This window comes from Lynx canadensis, chromosome D1 (genome assembly GCF_007474595.2).
Source record: "Lynx canadensis isolate LIC74 chromosome D1, mLynCan4.pri.v2, whole genome shotgun sequence".
Lineage (NCBI taxonomy): Eukaryota > Metazoa > Chordata > Mammalia > Carnivora > Felidae > Lynx > Lynx canadensis.
In genome coordinates this window covers 58,673,985-58,696,660 of record NC_044312.2, presented here as the reverse complement: position 1 = coordinate 58,696,660, position 22,676 = coordinate 58,673,985, and the positions used below count along the sequence as shown (strand labels likewise).

Below are 22,676 nucleotides of genomic sequence, written 5' to 3'. Positions count from 1 at the left end.
CTGAGACCCAGAAAAGTGTAAGCATATATCCAAAGTCACACAGCAAGGCAAGGGTAGAGAGGCACTAGGCCAGGCAGGATTCTCTTCCTTGCCATCAATTCCCCAGTGAAGGACAGAGGTCCTTTTGAGGCAGAGCTGAGACAAGGCTGAGGTGAGGAACTTATAGGAGGCTAGTCTCAACTCAAAGAGGAAGAGCATCCTCCCTACAGAGATTTCCCTCAACCGAGTCAATCCCTGACTGCCATCCTGCTCTATGCCCGTCCTTGCACCTCTCATCTGGGCCAGGGCCTCCTGCTTCCAGGGCCTGCCAGCCTAGTCAGACCCAGCCCTCTTTTGCTGAGGAGAGCATGAGTCAGACCAGACTATCCTCTGTTCCTGGGGCAGGTGAGCCCAGGCCCAAGAAGGAGGAAGAGATTGCTGGGGGCTCAAGGAGAGAGAACCCTCCTCTTTATCAGGGATCTGGGACCGGTGAAGACTGGAGGAGCATGGCATTTAAAGCTCCTCAAATCTGAATTTGAGTCATACCAGGCACTGCCATTTCCTGACTTTGACAGTGGTCAAAATTACATCTCCTTCATGACCAATAGAGAGGAAATATTTTCTCCCTCCAGGGTGGTTCGAGGATTAAATAAAAAGAATGAAATAATATTACCCATACATCCAACAATAACCCATGTTATTGTTTATGAACAAATAAACTCTCATTTGTTCATTCAAATGTTGAGGAGCTTCCTTGCATTGTAAGCTGGGCCCTGAGGATGAATGGCACATAGCAGAAGCAGGCAGGGGTGGGGAAGACCCCAGTACCCAGTACAATGAGAGACTGGCCGGACAAGGGCGGAGGTGGAAGGGGAGCTCAAGGGTTGGATCAGCTTGAAGCAGGAGAGGCGACCCACACCCTCTGTTGGGAGGGCGGAGGGCCACAGGTAGTCGTGTTGGTTTGGCAGTGGCAAGTCAAGGGCGTTTCCTTTGAAATTCGTTTTGCGTGTGAAGCAGAAGGGACTTTGCGAAGGGACTAGGTTTGAAACGGCTGAAGGGATTAGGAAAGGGCTGAAAAGAAGTAAAGGAAATTAAGTCTTCCAAACTCGCATTTTTGGTGATGGGTACCGCTTTACCTTTACCTGTCCTGTACTCCATGGGGGGGGGATCCGACCGGTAGAGGGCGTAAGAGCCACGTATCACGGAGCTCAAGAGGAGGGGGCGGGGCACAGGGCGGAGCAGCGAGGACAGGGGCCTCTGAGACGGCGGGGGCAGGTGGAGGGCCGTGCCTAGGGGTGGGCAGCTGGAAACGTGTGGGGGATGGGGGCGTGGCCACAGAGGGTGGGGCACCTGGAGCGGCGTGGGAGGGTCAGAGCTGGACTGGCAGCAGAGGTAAGAGGGGCGGGGCGTTTGGGGGCAAGGGAGGCTGAACGGGCTCTCTGGGAGAGTGGGATTCACAGAGAAGGGCCCGGTGGGGGGCGTGGCCTGGGCGGGGTGAGGGGTGGGGCAGGGAGCGGCTAGCGCCCAGGTCTCCTGTGGCGCCTACTGCTCCCCCTGGCGGCGAGTCCCGTCCCCTTCCACCTGGAAGAGTTTCTGGGTGTACCTGAATGTCGGTGTGTACCAGTTTATGGGTCGGAAGTTGCCATGTTGGGGTTTCTTTGAGCAGAAGATGTTACCACACAAAAGCGTCTGAACCGCAGTGGGGGCGCAGCCCCGTCTGTATGTCAGAGGATCTGACCACACTGAGAGCTTTCGCGTGCCGGAGGGAGTCCTTGGCGGGGCAGTTCGGCCTGCTGGGTTCCAGAGGGGCTCCTCTAGAGGGTTACTTCGGTCTGCAAGTGCTCAAGCAGTCTTGTTTCTCTTTCAGCTCCTCCCCGATTCCCTCCCCCCTAACTCCCGATTCCCAGCCTCGCGCTCGACCGGAGCCCACCCCCTCTTTTGGGCGCGAGGCCCCGCCTCCCGCCCCCTTTCCTCAGCCACAAAGTTTATTTGCAACAAAAGGGAGCGAGGAGCTAGCAGCCAAGAGGGAGGGAGCGGGAGCCGGAGCCGGAGCGGGAGCGCGAGGGGAGGCAGGCAGGCCGGCTGGCGGGCACGGAGCCGAGGAGCAGAGCACTGGGATCCTGCCCGGACCGGGCCGGGCCGCGATGCTCCGAATTGCACCGGCCGAAGAGGGGGCCGGTCCTGGGGGTCGGCGCTGAGGCGGGAGGGACCGCGCTGGATGGAGCAGATGCCGCCCGCGGCCTCAGAAACTTGAGCCGCAGCAGTTAAACCTCTGCTTGGGTCTCTGCGCCCTCTCCCCGCAAACCCCCTCACACTGCCGCTGCAGAACCCAGGCCTTCGGACCCCGGCTGCTGCGCTCCTTTCGCGGCGAGGGCGTGGGGGGGGGGGGTGGCCACGGCTCCCCGAGGCCAGCCCCCCCAGAGTGAGTGCTGCCACCATGGCGGACGGGGCGCCCCGGGCCCCGCTCTATCGCAGCGTCTCGTTCAAGCTGCTCGAACGCTGGAGCGGCGGGCCCGGACCGAGGGAGGAGGCCACGGACACCCTCGGGCTGCGGCGCCGCGCCTCGTGCCGGCCGGCCGCGACCGTCCCGGGCCAGCCCTCCCGGCGCGTGTCCAAACTGGCGTCGGGGCCCCCGGCCGCCCCCGCGCAGCCGCGCCCGCTCCGCAGCCTTTCGCCGTCCGTGCGCCAGCTCTCCCGGCGCTTCGACGCGCCGCGCCTGGACGACGACCACTCAGGGGCCCGAGACGGGGGCGTCTCCCCCGGGGCCGCGGAAGAAGCGGCGGAGGGTGCCGCGCGCGGGGCCTGGCCCAGCGTCACCGAGATGCGCAAGCTCTTCGGAGGCCCTGGCTCCAGGCGGCCCAGTGCTGACTCTGAGGCCTCGGGAACGCCCAGCCCCGACGGTGCCGTGTGGGAGCCTCCGGCTCGGGAGCCACGGCAGCCACCGACGCCACCTCCTCGGACGTGCTTCCCCCTGGCTGGCCTGCGTTCCGCGCGGCCGCTGCCCGGCCCAGGGACCGAGGGGAGGAGGCAGCGGCAGCAGCAGCAGCAGCAGCAGCAGCAGCAGCAACAGGAGCGGGCGCAGCGTCCGGCGGATGGTTTACATTCTTGGCATAGCTTCTCCCAACCGCAGGCCGGGGCCCGGGCCTCCTGCTCCTGCTCCTCCTCCATCGCCTCCTCCTATCCTGTCAGCCGCAGCCGGGCTGCCAGCTCCAGCGAGGAGGAAGAGGAGGTCCCACCGCCGCCGCCGCCCGGGGCTCAGAGTCCGGCCTACCACGGAGGCCACTCCTCGGGCAGTGAGGAGGACCAAGACGGTGAGGGTGGCCACCGCTGGGAAGGGAGGCCGGGACCCAGGCCTGGAAGCTCCTTCTTGGATAAGGACTGTAGGCCACACAGTTATGGGTTAAATCTTGGCAGCATGGACTCAGCAGGGGGAGCCAGGAGTCCTGAGCCCTCCAAATCTCCAAGAGCCCCTAGTGAAGAAGGACCCCGGGAGTGGGGTACTGGCTCGCCTCCCTGTGTACCAGGTCCTCAGGAGGGACTCCGGCCCATGTCTGACACTGTGGGGGGAGCTTTCCGCGTGGCCAAGGTGAGCTTTCCCGCATACCTAGCCAGCCCAGCAGGCTCCCGTGGTAGCAGCCGTTATTCCAGCACGGAGACCCTCAAGGATGAGGACCCATGGTCTAGTCGGGGTTCTGGGGGCTGGGGCATGTATCGCTCGCCTAGCTTTGGAGCTGGAGAAGGTCTCCTCCTAAGGCCCCAGCCTCGAACCCGCACCAAGGGACCTGTGGGCACCACGAGGGCATTGCGAGATGGAGGATTGGAGTTGGACAAGAGTCGGCAGCGGAAGTCCCTGTCGAATCCAGATATCGCCTCTGAGACCCTGACGCTGCTTAGTTTCCTTCGCTCAGACCTTTCAGAGCTGAGGGTCCGAAAACCCGGTGGGCGCCCCAATGATCTTGGGAGCAGCCCCTTGGATGGCAGAGACTCACCAGCAGCAGGCGGCCCCTGCGGACAACTTGGGCCCATGCCTGGCCCATCAGCAGCGTCACCTGGCACCCGGCCCACACTCAAAGACTTGACGGCCACTCTGCGGAGGGCAAAGTCTTTTACCTGCTCTGAGAAGCCTGTGGCCCGCCGCCTATCCCGCACCAGTGCCCTGAAGCCCAGCTCCTCTGAGCTCCTGCTGGCAGGCCCAAGTGCCGAGGAGGACCCACTGCCCCTGGTTGTCCAAGATCAGTATGTGCAAGAGGCCCGTCAGGTTTTTGAGAAGATCCAGCGAATGGGTGCCCAGCAGGATGATGGAAGTGATATCCCCCCTGGAAGCCCTGACTGGGCAGGAGACATGACCCAAGGGCAGCGGTCCCAGGAGGAGCTCTCTGGCCCTGAGTCTAGCCTGACAGATGAGGGCATTGGGGCAGACCCTGAGCCTCCTGTTTCAGCTTTTTGCAGCCTGGGTACCACAGGGCTGTGGCGACCCCTTTCTTCATCCTCAGCCCAGACCAACCACCATGGCCCTGGGGCTGAAGATAGTCTGGGAGGGTGGGCCCTAGTGTCCCCTGATACCCCTCCCACACCAGGTGCCCTCCGCCGGAGACGGAAAATCCCACCTTCAGGCCCTGGTGGGACTGAACTGAGCAATGGAGAGGCCGGGGAGGCCTACAGGTCTCTGAGTGACCCAATTCCACAGCGCCACCGGGCTGCCACCTCTGAGGAGCCCTCTGGGTTCTCCGTGGATAGCAACCTTTTGGGCTCACTGAGCCCCAAGACAGGACTTCCAGCGACCCCACCTGTGGATGAGGGCTTGACCAGTGGTCACAGTGACTGGTCTGTGGGCAGTGAAGAGAGCAAGGGTTACCAGGAAGTTATTCAGAGTATTGTTCTGGGGCCTGGTGCCTTGGGGTGTGTGGCAGATGACAGGGTTGCTGGCAAAGCCCCCAAGAAGAAATCTCTGAGTGACCCCAGCCGCCGTGGGGAGCTGGCTGGGCCTGGATTTGAGGGCCCTGGAGGGGAGCCCATCCGAGAAGTTGAACCCATGCTGCCTCCATCTAGCAGTGAGCCCATTCTTGCAGAGCGGCAGGCAGAACCAGAAGAGCCCAGTCCTGCCAGGGGCCGGGCGCAGTCTGAAAGGGCCCTACTCAAGACCCCACCTGCCTCCTCCACTGCCCACCGTGACTTCCACCTTGACCCTAAACTGGCTGATGTTCTGTCCCCACGGCTCATCCGACGTGGTTCCAAGAAACGCCCAGCCCGGAGCAGTCATCAGGAACTACAGAGAGAGGAAGGCAATGAGGACCAGACTAACAGCCTGTCTCGGGGCCGACTGTCCTCCAAACACGTTCGCCACGCGAGTGTGCCCGCCACCTTCACACCTATTGTGGTACCTGAGCCACCGACTTCCATTGGCCCCCCTGTGGCTGTGCCAGAGCCCATGGGCTTCCCTGCCAGAACCCACTCCACATTGCAGGCACCATCACTCGAGGATGTCACTAAGCAGTATATGCTGACCCTCCACCCTGGTGAGGTTCCTGCCCCAGTACCGGTGGATATGCCTTGCTTGACCCCTGTTGTACCGCCCTCTGCTGAGGCCAAGTCCCCTGAGGCAGCCAGGGCTCCAAATGAGCCTGTCCCAGCCAGCAAGTGCTGCAGCAAGCCACAGGTGGTGAGTCCTTTGTGGGGGGCTTTAGGGGTGGGGCCAGAGAAGGGACATACGCACTGACTTACACAGGAGCCTTTTGAGTGTGCTCATTAGGTAGGTGCCCAGGTCTAAGGGGGCTTCTCTGGTCCTGGAAGTGCCCAGATAGTTTTAAGAATGTTAATGACACAGGGCTCCTGTCTACTCAGGCCCCAAAGGCTTGTGCGGGTGCTGATGTCAAAAGTTCTTGTCTGCTTCAAGGTATTCTTGGTGATAATTACAAAAGGTTTAATCTAGTCCTTAGCTATTTCTCAGGGATTGGTTTTAGAGATTCCTGTCTGATCCTTTTTTATAAATACCCCAGGAGGTGTGAGAGTCTTTCCTAAGTCTTATGCCCTATCGGCCAGCCCCTTTCTAGGATGTTAGGGTTTGGGGCCCACAGCTGACATAGGTCTGTACTTCCTCATGTGGTTCTTCTGTGGCAGATCAAAATGTGGGTTTGTTCCTGGGTCCTGGGAGAATTGGAGAGGTACAGGCATTACTGATGGAGGAGCAAAGAAGATTCCATAAAGTACACTGGTGGCCCTGGCCTTTCTCTGTGACTCAACCTCTCCATCTGTAAAATCACGGATTGTGGACAAGGTGCTACTTGTCTCCATCCAGCTGGTGCCGCACAAATTTGATAGTTCATAGGTTGGAGTTGAGGCCCTCTTGGTGCCTGCGGTCTGCCAGAACCTCTTCTGATTAGAGTGGGGGCTTGTAGGGGAGGGCAGGGACAGAGAAAAGGCTGCTGAAGCTCAGCAGACAGGGGCCTTGAGAGAGTTTGGGAGTGGTTTCAGCCCCCACAGGCAGGGCTGCCTCTCTGGGTCAGGGTGGGAGCACTGTTCCGCCATCCTGCCAGCTCTCATCTCTCCCACCCCACCTCCTTTCTGGTGACTGAAATGCTTCCCCCTTCCTCTGCCAGACCCCAAGCCCTGGGGACTCAATCTTTCTGAGGGCTCTCCTTCTGCCTTCAGATGTCCCTGGAGTTTTGGCTGTGGGTTTAGATAAGTTCTAGGTGTCATGATGCCCCGGCATCTGACTTAGAAGCTAGATTCTGGGTGTTGGGTTCTGGGCCTAGTGTAGGGATGGCTCAGGGTTATTTCAACCATGGCCTGCATTCCCACTGTGTTGTGGGCCTGTGTGAAGAGCCTGGAAACCCTAAACCCTGGACTAATTTGGTCACTCCCAGTTCCCAGCACTCTCACGGCCCCTCTGAACTCTTTCTTTGTTTCCCTTTCCTTGTCTCTGTTTCCCCCTGGTCCTGGCTCTGGTGTCTCTCACAGAGACCACAGAGAGAGCCAGCAGGCAGGGAGTGGGGAAAAGGGAGCCTGGTAGGACAGCTCTGATGCCCCTAATTTCAGAGCCAGCTGTCTTTGGAACATAGGGGTGGGGGAGGGCATGAGCAAGGGCAGCTCCTGCCCAGGCCCCTTCCCCAGCTGCCTTTCCCATATAATTATCTCCTCTGGGAGCCTTGAAGGCTAAATTAGGGAAGAAGGCAGAAATGAACCAAGGGACTCAGGGAAACTGGTGGGGGTGGGGGTGGGGGAGATGCTCCTGAGAAGAAGCATTAAGACCCAGAGAGGAGGTGGGAGTTTTTGCAGAATAGGTGGCTTTTGGCCTGCCTTCCTTCATATTGTTTGCCTGTCCCACCCAACTTCGGCAAGAAGCTTAGCCCCCTCCACCACCATGTCTGTCCATAACACAGGCTTCTCCCTGTCCAGCATAGAGCCTCTCTCGGGCCTCCAAAGCTTCACCTACTCTAGCCCTCCCACTTTTGTAGACCCAGCTTGATGTCCCCTCTTGCCTTGTAGAGGAGAGAATGAGTGAGTCTGTCTTTGGAAGAGCAGAGTTTGAGCCTAGGCTCCAGATCCCATGAGGGCTAGGATCAGTCACACCCCTGCTCTATACCTCACTTTCCCCTTCTGTAAAATGGGGGTAATGGTTTCTGTCTGGCAGGCTATTATACGGTGAGTGGCTGGTGTGATCACTTCCTCCCTGGGGGCAGGAGAGAGGGAAAAAACAGGCTCCACTCCCCCCTCTGCCATGCCCACAGCTCTTCTCAGTGACCGGCCTGGCCCTTCCTCCCTGCCCCCTACTGGTTTTTGAGCACAAGGCTGGGCACTCTGAGCCTCAGTATAACCTGGTAGACTTGAATTGGTTCAAAAGAGATTCACCATCTCCTAATTCCCCAACCTCTTCATAAAGCCTGGAGGTTCTCCTATCTGCTAGCCTCAATCCCTTCTGCTATCCCCTTCCTTCTGCCTCCAGGAAGATGGGGAGCAGCTGTTCACCCCCTCCTACTGGCCTCCATGGAGGAGACAATGTTCCCTTGTTTCAGGCCTGGGGCTCCAGTCACGCTCCCAGGGCTGTGGGTGGGGATGGTGTGGTGTGAGCTCCAGAATAAGAAGGGAAGAGAAGAGGCTTTCACACTTTGCTGATGAGGCAGAAACTAGGCTGAACCCAGCCAGGGGCTAACAGGAGAGTCCCTGGGGGGCAGAGGTGGCCCCTGACCCAACCCAGGCTTTGAGGAGTCCCTCAAACTCAGGTCTCTCCCAGCCCAGAGTCTCTATTTGCCCTCTGCATGGCATATTCCTATTGGGAGCAGGTGGCCTGGGTACCAGGCCTGGCTCAGCCTCTAACTTGCTCTGAGACGTGGACAGTCATCTTGGGCCTCGATTTTCCCATCTGTACAGTGGGATGTTAGACTGCGTGGTCTCGAAGCTCTGTAGGGAAGACAGCCTGCAGAGTGGTCAAGGGAAACAGGAAGTGTTGGAGTGTTGCTGGAAGAGAAAGAAAGCTCCGTGCAACAGCTGTGAGAGCCTAGGAGCCCAGAGAATGAGGAATAACTCGTGGTCATTTTGTTCTCTGAACACCTGCTTGCGTATCTGCTGGGAGCAGGCAGAGCTGTTGGAGCCTCCATGCCCTGCCCTGCCACACCCCTTGTCATTTCCACTTACACCCACAATAGCCTGGATGATCAGACTCTTCACTCCAGTGCTTCCCCTACCCTGGCCTTCAAGTACTGAGTCTTGTAGCCCAACTTTCTGCCCTCAGGTACTGATACCTGAACACATTTGACAAATGTGACAACTATAGCCCAGAAACAGGAAACGACTTGTGTCTCAGAATCCTAGATGGATTGACTCACAGAATTTTAGCATACTGGACTAGCAGTTAACAGTGGCTAACATTTATTAAGTGCTTACTATATGCCAGATACTCGGAATGTTTCATTCTTCGGATGTGGAAACTGTGAGAATCTTCCAGTGCTGGATTCTTTGAATTGCAGACTGTTAGATTCCCACCGAGTCCTAGAATGTCAGTGTCTTAGAGGTGAAGGAGCCAAAGGGATCCCTGTTTCTTGGTGGGACTGGCCTGCCATCTGAGTAAGGGGCGTACAGTCAGGGGGCACCTGGGGCGTGTCACCTGCATACCCCTAATAGCCTGAACACCTTCCCGGTGGTTATTTAATTCACTGGGACCTGGAGGTGGAGTGGAACGAACTTTGAGACTCAGTTCTGAGAACACTGGGTCTAAGGTCACACGGCAAGGCAAGCCACAGCTGGGCCCAAGCACCAAACCCCTGCCCCAACAGACATGCCTCCCCCGCCACCCCACCCCGGCTTGTCCGACTTGCCCGGCTGCAGCCCTTCATCACCTTCCTTCTCTCTGTGTCCCCTTGGCAGGGAACCCATGGGGGTGGGAGTTCTCTCTTTTCCCTCCTTGGCTCTTTGCTGTGATTTTTCCATGGAAACTGGTTCTGGGAGGGGAGGCAATTAGGACATTTGGAGTTCTGAGCGATACCAAATATCTATAATTAAATGTCTTGTCACCCAGAGGAGAGTGGGATGGGGAGGGCAGGCAGAGGGCGGTCCCTTTCTTCTGTTTATTTCCCCCTCTCCCACCCCCAACACCCCCCCCTCCCGCCCCTGGCCGACTCCTTCCTAAGGGCCCTGGACTATTGGAGGGAGTACAGTCCAGGAATGGGTCCCCCACCAAGAATGGAAGAGTTGGGGGATGGACCAGGGTTGAGTCTGACATTTTTCAGCCCCACATTTCCAGGACCAGCTGGGTTTGGGAGGTTCTGTCCCCAGCACCCTCCCAGTGTAGGGACTTGCCCTTCCTGCTTCATTCCTTTCCATCTGTGATCTCAGGCTATACATGCTGCCCCACGGTGGGGGGGAGGCACCCTCAGGCCTGGGGAATCAGACACTCAGACCATTCAGAATCTAAAAGCAGACTTAAGGGACTGAAGGATGTTGAAGAACTGGTCTGGGGGCTGGCAGGGGAGACTTCTTAGAGGTGGCTATGCCTGGAGCCTGGCCTTGAAAACTGGAAGAATCTATATAGCCAGAGAAGAGAGGGAGGGGTTCTAGGAGGAGAAGGGCACAGTGATGAGCAAAGTCTAGGAGACAGGAAAGACATGACAGGTTGTGTGTGGTAGGAGTTTCTATCAGAGGCTTGGGTGACCCATGATAGAGCAATGCAATCATCCCTTTAACAAATACTTACTGAGCTCCTAGACATACCAGGCACCCTGCGGGGCCCTGAGGACACAGTAGCAAACAAAACAAAGTCCTGGCCTCATGGAGCTTCCAGACTAGTGAGGAGACCTCACTAGGGGCTGGGGAGCAAAAGAAAGTAGGTTAAGGGAGCAGAGAATGACAGGGAGAAGGTACTATTTCAATTTTTAAAAAAAATACTTTTATTGATTTTTGAGACAGAGACAGAGCATGAGCAGGGGAGGGGCAGAGAGAGAGGGAGACACAGAAACTGAAGCAGGCTCCAGGCTCGGGACTCGAACTCACAGACTGTGAGATCATGGCCTGAGCTGAAGTCAGATGCTTAACTGACTGAGCCACCCAGGCGCCCCGAGAGGGTACTATTTTAGATCAAGAAGTCTGGGAAAGCCTCTCTCAGGAAGTGAGATTTGAGCAGAGGTCTGGAGGAAGTGAGAGAGCAAACCAGCTGGCCGTCTCAGGGAAAGAACATTCTGGGCAGACCAGCTAGCCGTCTCAGGGAAAGTACATTCTGGGCAGAGAAGAACAGCAAGTGCAAAAGCCCCGAGGCAGAAGTGTGTTTGAGAAGTTATCCAGAGGACTGTGTGGATGGAGCAAAGTAGGAGATGAGGTCAGAGAGGTCAGGGAGGGTGGAAGTGGGTCAGGGTTGAGGTAGATCTCATAGGCCAACAGGAGGACTTCAGCATTTACTCGAAGTGAGACAGGCCAGGCACCTTGGGAAGGTTGTGAGTAGAGCAGTGACCTGATCCGACTTAGGCTTTCACAGGTCTGCTCTGGCTGCTCTGTCGGGGCCCACGGTGGAAGCAGGGAGGCCAGTAAGGAGGCCACTGGAATATCTGGGTGAGAGCTGATGGTGGCTTAGGCTGGGACAGAGGTGGTGGGGTAGTGGGTTTCTGCTGCAGCCCAAAGGGTTTTGTGAGGGACTGGATCCCAGCGTTCAAAGTGAACACAGAGCTACTGTGGCACCCATTGCTGGGCAGTGTGTGAGGGGTTGATTAGGGTGGGGAGGGGGAAGTTGATAAAGTCCCCAGGGTGTACTGGGGCTGTAGGCTGCACTGACTGCCCCCTGCAGACCTACATTGGCTTGGTTCAAAACATAGGAGAGGGGAACCACCACAGGGCCGTAGTGAGGACAGCCACAGTGCCATATCCCACTGGTGTCTCCTCTACAGCCACCATGACACCCATCAGCTCCAGCTTGCATTTTCCTGAGACCGGGAGCTCATGCCACCCCATCTGGTCCTCCAGCTAGGTGGGCATTGCCATGGTCCCAATATATGGATGAAGAAGCAGGCCCAGAGTGGACAGAGGTTGGGCTAAATGCCCTGTGGCTCAAGTATGGGATTTGGCCCCAGGTATCCTGACTCCCAGGCCATACGTTGGCCCCACAGAGTTCCCACTGAGCAGAGTTGGCTGGAATGGCTGTGTTAGGGTGGGGGAAGGGGGAGCCCATGTTTCCCAGAAAGGCTTGAAGCCCTGGCGTACTTATTGGGAAATGTGCCCAGGCAGCCTGGCGCCTTGCTGGCAGGCCCTAAAACAGGGGCTCTGGGTCTCCTGGGAAGCAAGAGCCTATTGGAGCCAATGCCCCCGCCATGGGAGTTGATCCTCTCCCCCCACTTCCACCCTAAGCCTCTGGGGCATTCCAGGGGTGGACTGAGGCAGATGAAAACTGCCAGGCTGCTGGGCCCTGGGCAGTGAGTGAGCCCCAGCCCATGACATGCAGGGGCCTGGAGCCCCAGCCAGGGTATCTGAGCTCCAAGAGGGGCATCCATGACCTCCCCCTCCAGTAGCTGTGGGAGGTCACCAGGAATGACTTGGTAGCACATAGAGGCTGCACTAGGGGTCAGGAGATGGATTCTGGTCTTAGCCTCTCCATTTTCCTGGTGTGTGGCCTTAAATAAGTCCCTTCCCACCAGAGCCACAGATTCCTCCATGCTCTTGGGCACAAGGATAAAACCTCCCCACAGGGCTGTTGGCAGGGGCAATAGCTTTCCTCAGTAGATCCCAGTTTGTAGACTGAAGTGCCATTAGGCTGCTGAGGAGACTGAGGCTAAGTGGGGCTGGGCCTCACCAGGTCCAGCCCCCAAGGCCTTTTCCTTGCCACCAGCTGCTGTTCCAGGCTCCGCCACACACACAGATGAGGCTCTCCCCACACTTGTGGCAAACTGGGGGGCTTAGTCTGGGGTGATGCTGTTGCTGCCGGGATTTTAAAAGTTGGTCCAGGGCATGGGGCCGTCCCTGGGCTCTGAGACTCTCCCTAGGCAGGGAGAGAGTGCGTGCGGAATCTACACAGGCACCTGAGGTCAGAGGGACATGAGCTGATTCCAGTCTAGGCTGGCAGACAGGTGGTATATTGGTTTCCTGTTGCTGCTGTGGCAAATTACTACACATTTAGTGCTCAAAATGATACAAATATTATCTTACAGTCCTGGAGATCAGAAGAAATGGGTTTCACTGGGCTAAAAATTAAGGTGTTAATAAGGCTGTGTTTCTTCTAGAAGCTTTAGGGGAAAACCCATTTCCTTGCCTTTTGCAGCTTATCGTGTCTGCTGGAATTTCTTGTCTTGTGGCCCCTTCCTCCTTCTTCAAAGCCAGAAGCATCACACCTTCAAATCTTTCTCTCACTCTATACCTCCTGCCTTACTCTCATAAGGACACTGGTGATTACTTTCGGCCCACTTAGATCATGCAGGAGAATTTCCTCATCTCAAAATCCTTAATCGCATCTGCAAAATCCCTTTTGCCATGACAGGTAACATATTCATAGGTTCCAAGGATTAGGACATGGACATCTTTGGGAGTCATTATTCTGCCCACAACAGGTGGGCAGAGGGGCCAGGCTGTTGGTTCCTGAGACCAAATCCCCCGTAGGTGCTGGGAATGAGGCAGAGCCTCTGAACACAGGCCCACTACATCTATTGTACATTCATTTCTTCCAATGTTCATTTGTCAATTGTCATTCATTCATTTTGCAGTCAATTGTTGAGACCCTTAATGGACAGTAGGGACACACAGGGAAAGCTGGGACATCATCCCTGCTTACCAACGCGTTTCAACAAGGGTGCTAGTCCCCTGAGGTGGATGGGGTCAAGAGGTTGGCTGAGCACTGGCCTGGTGGGAGAGGGACAAAAGTGGGTCACTTATGGATGGGCTTGGTTTTTAGGGGTTGCTGGCCCTGAGCTTGCTGACTAAAAATTGGGATGAAGCAGCTTCCAAGAAGGGCAGTTAGCAGAGGATTTAGAGGCAAGGCAAAGAGGGAACTTGAGGGTCTAGGGAGGGAGTGGGAATTACATCTCTGTCAGGCTGCTCTAAGTGACCTTGGGTGAGGAAGAGCTCCCTCACCTCGTGTGCCAGGAGCTCCATGTTGGGGATTGGTGACCTGGTGCTGTTGGACCAGAGGATCTGTCAGGTTCCTTCATGGCCTGAGAGGCCGAGGTGCTTCCCAGGACGTGGTATGTGGAGGGTAAGGAGCACTGCCCAGATCCTTTCATCCCCCAGGCTGGCTTTGAGACCCAGGGCAAGCATTTACAGACTCCTCTGCATTGCCCCCTCACTCCCCCAAGGATTATTGTTGAGATTAAATGAAATCATGCCAAGAAGTCTTGACACATAGTAGGTGCTCAAGAAGTGTTAGTTCCTTCCCTCATGACTGAGAGGCTCAGATGTTAGGATTCTAAGATTCTAATAGACATTGACTCTGGAATGCTCAGCATCTCTTTCCAGCCGTGAAGCAGAGGACAGAGCTCTGGACAGGAGAGCAGGTAGGGTCCTGACTGGGTAGGGTCAGTGGCCCAGTAGCCTGGGACTTTGGAGGAGGCAGGTGGGCAGAGAGAGAGGGGCTGGGCATTTGGGTGGAGTCCAGCTCCCCCTCTTCTTTTGTTACCACCAGCCCCAAACTGGGAGGCTTAACAGAGCCAGAGCCCTCTCTGGTCAGAGCCCCAGACCCATTTGAACCTGCCTCTGAAGCAGCGTTCACAGCCCTTCCAAGCCAGGGGGTCTGAGGGTCTATGTGCCTGGTGGGCTTTGGGGTTGGACTGATAAGGGTTGACATGTCAGAGTTGACTCTAACTCACTCATTGAGTGAAAACTAACAAGTCATTGTATCTCAGCTCTGAGCCTTAGTTGCCTGCCCTGTCAGTCCAGGACCCTAGATTTAGAAGCTCTCAGAACTGTGGCCACTTTAAGGGCATGTGCTTTTGAGATTGCCAGTTAAGAGTGTAGAATCTTGTGGTTTCAGGATGAAGGATTCTGTTTTTTTTCCAGGAGTCCATACCTCTTAGCTTGATTTTGTTTGTACATTTGAGATGGTTACTTCTTGGTTCTGAGATTCTGGGGCCAAGGAGAGGCGGGGCAGGTCCTGGGCCAGTAGGGGAACTGTGTTGGAGGGGGCCAGGCTGAGGGAGCAAGCACCAGGTTGGTGTCTGTTTCCTGTTTATTGGTTCCCAGGGGGTGAGCAGGCCCTGCCCCAGAGCAGCATGGAGCAGGAGGGAGGGAGGCGGGCTTGGAGGAGGGGGGGTGGTCCTGGCTGCCAGCCAGCCTCACAGTCTAGCCTTCTGGGACTGTTGAGACCCCTCCCCCTGAGCCCCCTTGAACAAACATCCAGTCCTTTCCCAGGACAGGGCACTGAAGGTCAAGGAGCAGATGTGGAAGGGAAGGGGTGGTAGGACAGGAAGGGACCCTTCCCCCCCCGCACCCCCCCCCCCCCCCGGCCCCTCAAAAATCCTACTGACTCCATCTTTCTTGGCTGCCTGTGTTACTGAAGTCTCACTTCTGGTTCCTCACTGTTCCCCTCTGTCTCTCCCCGTCTCCTTGGTGTGGAGCATAGTGGTGAGATGTCCAACTTCTTGGTAGGCTAGGAGGCAGGAAGAAGAAGAATAGGGACAGGGCCCTCAATGCCAGGAGGTCTGCCTGGAAGGATCTTTAGAAACCAGCGATGTCTTCTAACCATCCCTTACCCTAGCATTATTCAGAGGCGACGGGAAACTGAGGCCCAGCAAGGGGAGGGGTCTTGTCCAAGGTTGAGCCATAGTAGACCAGGAGCAGCAATCTGCCCTGTGCACCTCACTGCTGTTCCAACCCCAAACTTGGATTGCTGGGTGTAAGGGGGCACTGGGAATTCTTGAGGGGGAGGGTGGCATGGCTCACTTGGCATTTTAGGGAGTTGGACTAAATGAGGCAGGAAAAAGAAGCCTCGATACATGTCTGCAGAAAGGTCTCTGACCAGAGCACACAGGGAAAGGCTGTGTGTACAAGAGCCAGGTTGAAGGCCTTTGGTGCCAAGTTAAATGACCTGGGCTTTGTCCTGTGGGCAGTGGGGAACCATGAAAGCGTAGGAGCTAAGGAGGAGCAGTGCCAGATGGACACATTAAAAAACATCCTCTGGTTATAGACTGGAGAAAGCAGGTGATGAGAAGCCCAAGCTAAGGGGTACAGGTGATGTAGGGATGGAGAGAAAAGGATGACTAGGGAGATAATTTGGAGGTAAAATCTGGCAATTTAGGGGCGCCTGTGTGGCGCAGTCGGTTAAGCGTCCGACTTCAGCCAGGTCACGATCTCGCGGTCCGTGAGTTCGAGCCCCGCGTCGGGCTCTGGGCTGATGGCTCGGAGCCTGGAGCCTGTTTCTGATTCTGTGTCTCCCTCTCTCTCTGCCCCTCCCCCATTCATGCTCTGTCTCTCTCTGTCCCAAAAATAAATAAACGTTGAAAAAAAAAAAAAATCTGGCAATTTAAATTTAGGCTCAGGGGCCCTATTAGAAACTGGGGTGTTGGGGGTGTAGTGGGGCCCATCTCCCTTATTTGAGTTAGAGAATGTGGCAGTGGAACAGAATGCAGGGTCATCTGAGCAGAGCAGACCATTCCTCTGCATTTGTAGAAGGGTAAGGGGGCTCTGAGCCAGCTCAGGTCTTTGCCACTGTGCCCCGTATGCGTCCTATCTAACTTCAGTCCCTCCTGCTGCAGCGGAAGTGCCTGCTTCTCAGTGGGGTCACCAGAGAACAGCAGAGCTTCAGGCTACACCCCCAATCCCACTCCTTCTGGGAGTGGCCTGGGTAGGGAGCTTGGGGGGATGGGGAGAAGGGGCAGGCCTGTGCTGCCTTGCTAGCTATGACCCAAGACCAGTCACTCAGCCTCAGTCTCCCCATCTGTCAAGTGGGAATCCTAGATGTGGTGGAGTCCAGGAAAGCTCTGGACTGTGCAGGCTCTCGGGAGCTGGCAGTAGAGCAACTGGCGTGTGGACAGGCAGGCCATCTTGCTGGCAGTGCTTACAGTGGGGCCTACAGTCAGAGACAAAGTATCCTTGTGATATTTGTACCAGACTCCAAGACAAGTGCTGTTCTGTGGCCCTGCAGTCCTAGAGGCCTTCGTGGAGAATAGGGCAGGCTGTAGGGAGAGGAGTAACTCAGATTTGGGGCCTGATCTGAGCCTCAGTTTCTTCACCAGATGCCTAAGTACCCTTCTAGCTCCTTGCTGCGCTTGGGTCTCTTTTCCCCTCCTCCTGGACCAGAACTTTCAGGCTTCTCCCCAAGGCCAGCGGGGGCGTTGCCTGGGGCGGGTGAGGAATTTCCGAGGGAACAGCTAAATTCAGCCCCGCACTAAAAATAGTCCTGGGCCTGGCCCCAAGGCTGGAGGAGGAGATGGGGGGGGGGGGTGGTGGAGGGAGGAGGGCGGGGCAAGCCCTTATCCTGCCTGCCCCACCTCTTCACCTGGACCCAGGGCCTGGGCTGCAGAGGACCTCCTCCCTTGTCCACTTCTTACATCAGGCCTTTCCCTTACTGGAGTTCTGGGCTTTCTTCTCTCCTCCCTTCTCTGTCCTCCCTGCCTTCCTCCCCCAGCCTCGCCCCTTCTGGCTGTGTCTCTTCTCTATATCTCCCTGCTTCTGACCGAGCCAGACAGAGGCCCCTGGCCAGGACCAGGCCTTCAGAAGAGGGCCTTGAATAGGGAGGTGTCCTCTTGGCATCCCAGCCTAAGTATCAGGAACCACCCCCGGCTCCACTCACAGATATTGCAACCCCTTTCTTCTGGGCGGGGCGGGGGCGGGGGAGGACGAAAGAACTCAAAGGTTCTGGGGTGTAGAGATGTGGGTGGAGCCCCTGGTTCATCCCGTAACCCAGTGCATGGTTCTGGTCAGGTGGCTCCACTCTTGCCAAACCCTCCTATTCCTGGCACACGGGGCATCAAAACACATTTATTAAATAAATGTCATGGAGAGAGTGGGGAAGGCAGGAGGAGAAGAGCTGGGCCCTGCCCTTGGGGAGTTCCCAGGCTACTCTGAGCTCTTCCCACCCCCTAGATCCAGCCCTGTTTTGGCTCTGCCCCAGGGATCACAGGCCTGAGCATCCAGGCAGGTGAGAGCTGGCAGATGGGCAAAGGGTGCTGTCCCAAGCCAGTACTGAGTTGGGGTAGGAGGGGGGAACTGGACACTGAGGCCCAGCAAAGGTGAGGTTCCTAGCTCAGGTCACAGAGCTCAGAAGGAGAGACATGGTGGTATTGGAGGCTAGCCTGGCCTCACTCCAATGCTGCAGGAGTGAATTTTGACTAATTTAGCAGGGAGATCAAGGAGGAAGTGGATGGAAAGTCTTAGGAGGTCTAGCCCACGGTATTTGACTGAATATGGCGCGACTCATGGCTGAGGAGTCACAGGTAGTGGTAGCAAAGCTTGTCAAGCTCTTCCTGTGTGCCAGGCACTGGTCTGAGCACTTTCCATGCATTCACTCATTCAATCTCACAACTGTGGGGAGGTGCTATCATCCTTGTTTCTAGATGAGCCTGAGGCAAAGCGTGATAAAGTACTTTGCCTGGGTTAGGGAAACTAAGTGGGGAATTGTTGTTGAAACCCAGACAATCAGGTTCCAGGATCCATGAACATCACCCAGGCTCCTGGCTGTCAGGACTGCCTGGGTGGGCAGTGGTGCCATCACCAAGGTGACTATGTGGGAGGAGAGAGTGGATTCCGCTTTGCACATAGGAAACCCACTGACTGGATTTGCAGCACACAGTCCTAGCCCCAGGAACTAGCACACATAGTGGTTGCTCAGTAAATACTAGTTGAATGGCTTACTTGCATATGAGGGCCCCTTGGGGTGCAAGAGGAGGTGATGGGCAGGCAGAGGGAATGAGTATTTCCTCCCACCACCTGCCCAGAGACCTTTCTCTTGGTGCTAGAGTGCAGCTGAGGTGGTTGCTGGGCTCCCTGCTTGTAGAGAAAGCTCTGGGTTGGAAGGGCGCTGAGATGAGCAACAGGCAGGGGAAGGAGGGGTGGGTAGGGGCAGGCCAGGCAGCGCTGGCGCGGTCCCGCCTGCAGTATCTGGAAAGCAGATCTCTTGGGCCATGGCCGGCGTGACTCAAATGGAGACAAAAAAACCTTCCATATTTGGACAAAGAGCCCAGAGAGGCCCGGACCCGCAGCCAGCCCAGGCCGCCTCCCCCCACCCCTGTCTCCCTCTGGGCCCCTAGCCCTGAGCCCTGTCCCATGAGTTTAACTCTTGGGCCTCAGGCAGCACTGTGACCTCCTCCCCTGAGTCATAGGGCCACCTTCCATGTGGCCAAGCCTGGGCCATGGGTGCTGGAGAAGAACCAGCCAGCGTTGGACCCTGAGCTTGGGGTGGAAATGCAGAGAGGAGTCCTGGCATATCCTGCAGTTTAGAAGGGGGTTACACACCCAAACAAACAATTCACATGCCATGGGGTGAGTTGACTGTAGACCCCCACCTATCCCAGCATCGGCAAAGCAGAGGTACACAACACGTAGGCATACATGCGCGCACGCGCGCGCACACACACACACACACACACACACACACATTTCTTTTCAATTCCTAGCAGACTTCTGTATTCCCAAAGACATTTATGCAGATATCAGCAGTGAGGACCCAGCCTGAGAACCTCTCATACCTTCCCTGGATCAAGCTTTGATGACAGCAAAGTTGGAGTAGATACGGGCAGCCAGATGTCAGCTTAACAAGTAATGTAAATAGTCATTATCCCTCTGGGGCGATGCAGACGGAGCAATTCATCTCTGCACTGAAACCCCTGAGTGCCCAACGTGTGAGCTGGGTTGTGCAGTGGATGCCAGAACCAGGTGAATGGGGAGAGGGCCTCAGCCCACTTTCTGCCTGGAGTGGGACCTCATTCCCAGGGGGAGGACCCACATGCTCACTGTCACTGGTGGAGTAAGTGAGCTGACTACACAGCTTCCCCGGCTTTTCTAATTAGCCCTGGTAATTAACTCTGGAATCAGCCTGGGTAATGCGTGTGGAGAGTCCAGGGTAACCTTTAAAATTCATTTCCATTGTTGCCCACTGGTACCTACATGGGCAGGGTTAGCATGTGGGCTATAGGACAAACAGAAAGAGATTCCTACCCCAGGAAGAGGTGGGGGAGCCTTGTCTGAGAACTGAGGATCAGAAGGAGGCCAAGGTGGGTGAGGGTCAGGGAGGCTAATGTGGCTGGAGCCTTGAAGAACCAGCAGGACTGACTGGCAGAAACGAGGCCAGGCCTTTCAGTCAGAGAGAACCAGGAAGGTAGAGAGGCCTGTGATGGAATGGTGCGTCTAGGGTGCCATGGAAGCTCCTGATTTTTGGAGAAGTCAGGTGGGTCCTGGGGAGTCTAGAAGGCCAGCCTTGAAAGTCTGGGGTTCATCTCCGGGAAGTATTTCCAAGCTCTTAGGAATAGTGGAACCCTTTCTTCTATAGGACAGGTCAGCTTGGAACCTGGTTGATTTAAGTGAAGGTGGGGGCATGTCTGCCCTCTTGATCACGTCTCCCTCCATGTACTTCCATGGAGTCCCCTAGGACTTAGGCAGAGGCTGCCTCTGTTTGGGGCAGATGGGCCTTGGCATAGGGGTTGCAAGCAGGACAAGCCTCTCCCTTCAGGGAGCCTCCTCCGAGGCTCAGAAGTTCAGCCCAGCCAAGCTCCCTGGGGAAGGAACAAACCCTGTTGGGACCATGTTTCCAGAAGTATCCAGGATGATGGAGCACCCCACCTTGGGGCTCCTATGAGCAGGCAATGTCCCCCAGCAGGGGCCTATAGAGCTGGGCTGGGCCCTACCTGATGGGGAAGATGACCTTTTGGATGGTGGGAAGACCCTGATTGTTGACTGCTGCTGCCTGGGAAGGTACAGGCCCTTTGAGGGGGGTAGGAGTTAGCAGCTAGCCATGATCCCAGTACGGGAATGCTGTCTGGCCCAGCTCCATCACTGACTGGGGACAGGGGGAGGCAGCGGGCAGGTAATTTAGGTTAGAATTGGAAAGATTCCCCCAGAGCTCAGAGTAAAAGGAAATGTGAACGGACATTGGCAGGAGAAAGCCTGAGCTCTGAGCCTGGCAGATCCAAGGCCCTTCAGAAACCAGGCTTGGCCCATCTCGGGCACTAGCCTACCTGGCCTGCTACACAGCTTAGGCTCCCACTTCTTTGGCCATCAAAAACATTGGATGAGTCAGAAATTGCCAAGCATAAAGACAGGATGATGCACATTGCAGAGACCAGCATATGCCAAGGCCTGGTGTGTAAGAGTGTGATGGGTTGGAGGAATTACTATGGCATGAGCATCATGCAACCAGAGTATGATACAGGTGGGTAGAATTTGACTTGATGCTGATGGGTCAGCAAGGGCCAGCTCATCCAGAGTGTTTGGGGTCAACCTGAGTGCTTACACTTGATCCTACATCCAGCTGTGTTGGTATAAATGGTTATATATATAGATTGGAGCCAGATGACTTAAGTTCAAAGCCTGCTCTTCCTCTTAGCTATATGACTGTGAGCAAGTACTTAATCCCTCTGTGGCTCAGTTTATGCTCCTATAAAATGGGGATGATGATGATGACGTTCATTATAGGGTTTTTGTGAAAATTAAATGTGATAATGACTGTGGTGGCTGGGCTGGACCACTGACCACAGGGGATCAGTGGGAAATCATAAAGTTGGAAGGAGAGAGAAGGTGGCCTGGCCTGGCCTGGCTGAGGAAGGGCCCCAGGGATGGGGAGAAGTGGATCGGGTCACCAGGAATAGCCTAGAGAGTCATCTGTGGGGGAGGGGGACGTGCTGAGTTCCCTGGGAGAGGCTCAAAACATCCCCTCCAGGCAGCTGCCATAGGAAAAGAGCTAAGGGGCTTTGTGGAGGTGGGGTGGGGGTCTGTGGGCTTGGGAATCTGCTGGATTCTCCCTGGCAGAAATTCCCACCCTGCTATAAAGTTGCCTATGGATGATCTCACTTTACAGTCAGTATCTATGGCCCATAGAGAGACAGGATTGCCAGGGCTGCCCAGCAAGTTCTAGCCCCAAGTCCTTCATCTAGGCTGGGGCCTCATTTCCAAGCTTTGGCTGGGTGGAAGCCTAGCCCTGACGTCACTCAACCTGAGGAGGCGTGGGGGCGCTAAAGGAGCAATTTGCCAGTTCTCTGCAGAAAGGGCTAGGGGCTTCCTCTCTGGCTGCAAGGTGGGCAGGGAACGTGTCCTGTATGAGACCACAGGTGACACGGGAATTGTGCAAGAGGAGACCGCCTGGGAAACTGAAGAGAGAAAGCAAAGACAAAGGCTTCCAACGCAGCGTCCCAGAGCAAACCACTTCTTTCATCTTGTTTTTAGTCACCGGGAGCCCCCTTGGGACCTGGTCCTGTGCGTAGGCTGGAAACACAGGGCAGTGCCCAGGGGTGATCAGAGGCTGCTGCCCAGAGGCTGGGGGAGCCCAGAAAGTCCACACTCTGGAGGGGGTGTACAGAAGGGACAGTTTCTGAGAAAAAGGCCAAAGCTAAGCCTTTGATGGATGAGAAGGAAGATGAGGGTTGCAAAGGCTGTTCAAAGCTGAGCCTGGAGCAGCAGCAGGTGCCAGATTGTAAGGTGAAGTTTTTAAAAATTCAATGTAGGTATTTAATATTTTGAATAGATACTATAGTCACATGGTTAAGAAAAACCAAAAAGGGTAAAAAGTCAGGGCGCCTGGGTGGCTCGGTTGATTGAGCGTCTGACTCTTGATTTCGGCTCAGGTTGTGATCTCATGAGCTCTGCGTTGGGCTCCACGCTGCCACGGTTTGGGGTTCTTTCTCTTTCCCTCTCTCTCTGCCCCTCTCCCCTCAAAATAAGTACATAAACTTGTTTAAGAAAAGGTAAAAAGTCTGCCTCTCACCAGCTGCCTAGTACCTACCCTGTCCCACCCAGGACACCCCGTTATTAGTTCTTGTGAATCCTTCTATATGCAAATACCAGCAAATGCACTGTCTTTCCTTCTCTTTCCACACAGAAAGAGGCACACTGTTCACACTGTTGTCTACTTAATGAGATCTTTTCCCAGATCTTGCTTTATCAGTGCTTTGAGAGCTTCCACAGTCTCTTCTTGTGCTGTGTGGTGTCCCATCACACAGATTACCACATCTGTATTTAGCCACGCATTAAAGGATGTTTAGGATATTTTCAGTCTTTTCCTGTTACAAATAGTGCTGCAGTGAACAAGCTTCTTCAGAGGTTATTTTGTACATGGACTGGCATATGTTTAAATGTTTTTTTTATTTTTTATT

General features: G+C 55.7%; 1 protein-coding gene across 1 annotated transcript in view; it reads left to right on the top strand.

Moving 5' to 3' along the window:
* Positions 1–2,378: 2,378 nt before the first annotated feature.
* The window catches only part of ARHGEF17 (Rho guanine nucleotide exchange factor 17), a 58,333-nt gene continuing 38,035 nt past the window's right edge, over positions 2,379–22,676 (top strand). Inside the window, exon 1 of the mRNA XM_030331146.1 lies at positions 2,379–5,638. Within this exon, the coding sequence (XP_030187006.1) occupies positions 2,417–5,638 (3,222 nt within the window). The 5' untranslated portion in view covers positions 2,379–2,416. The remainder of the gene's footprint in view (positions 5,639–22,676) is intronic.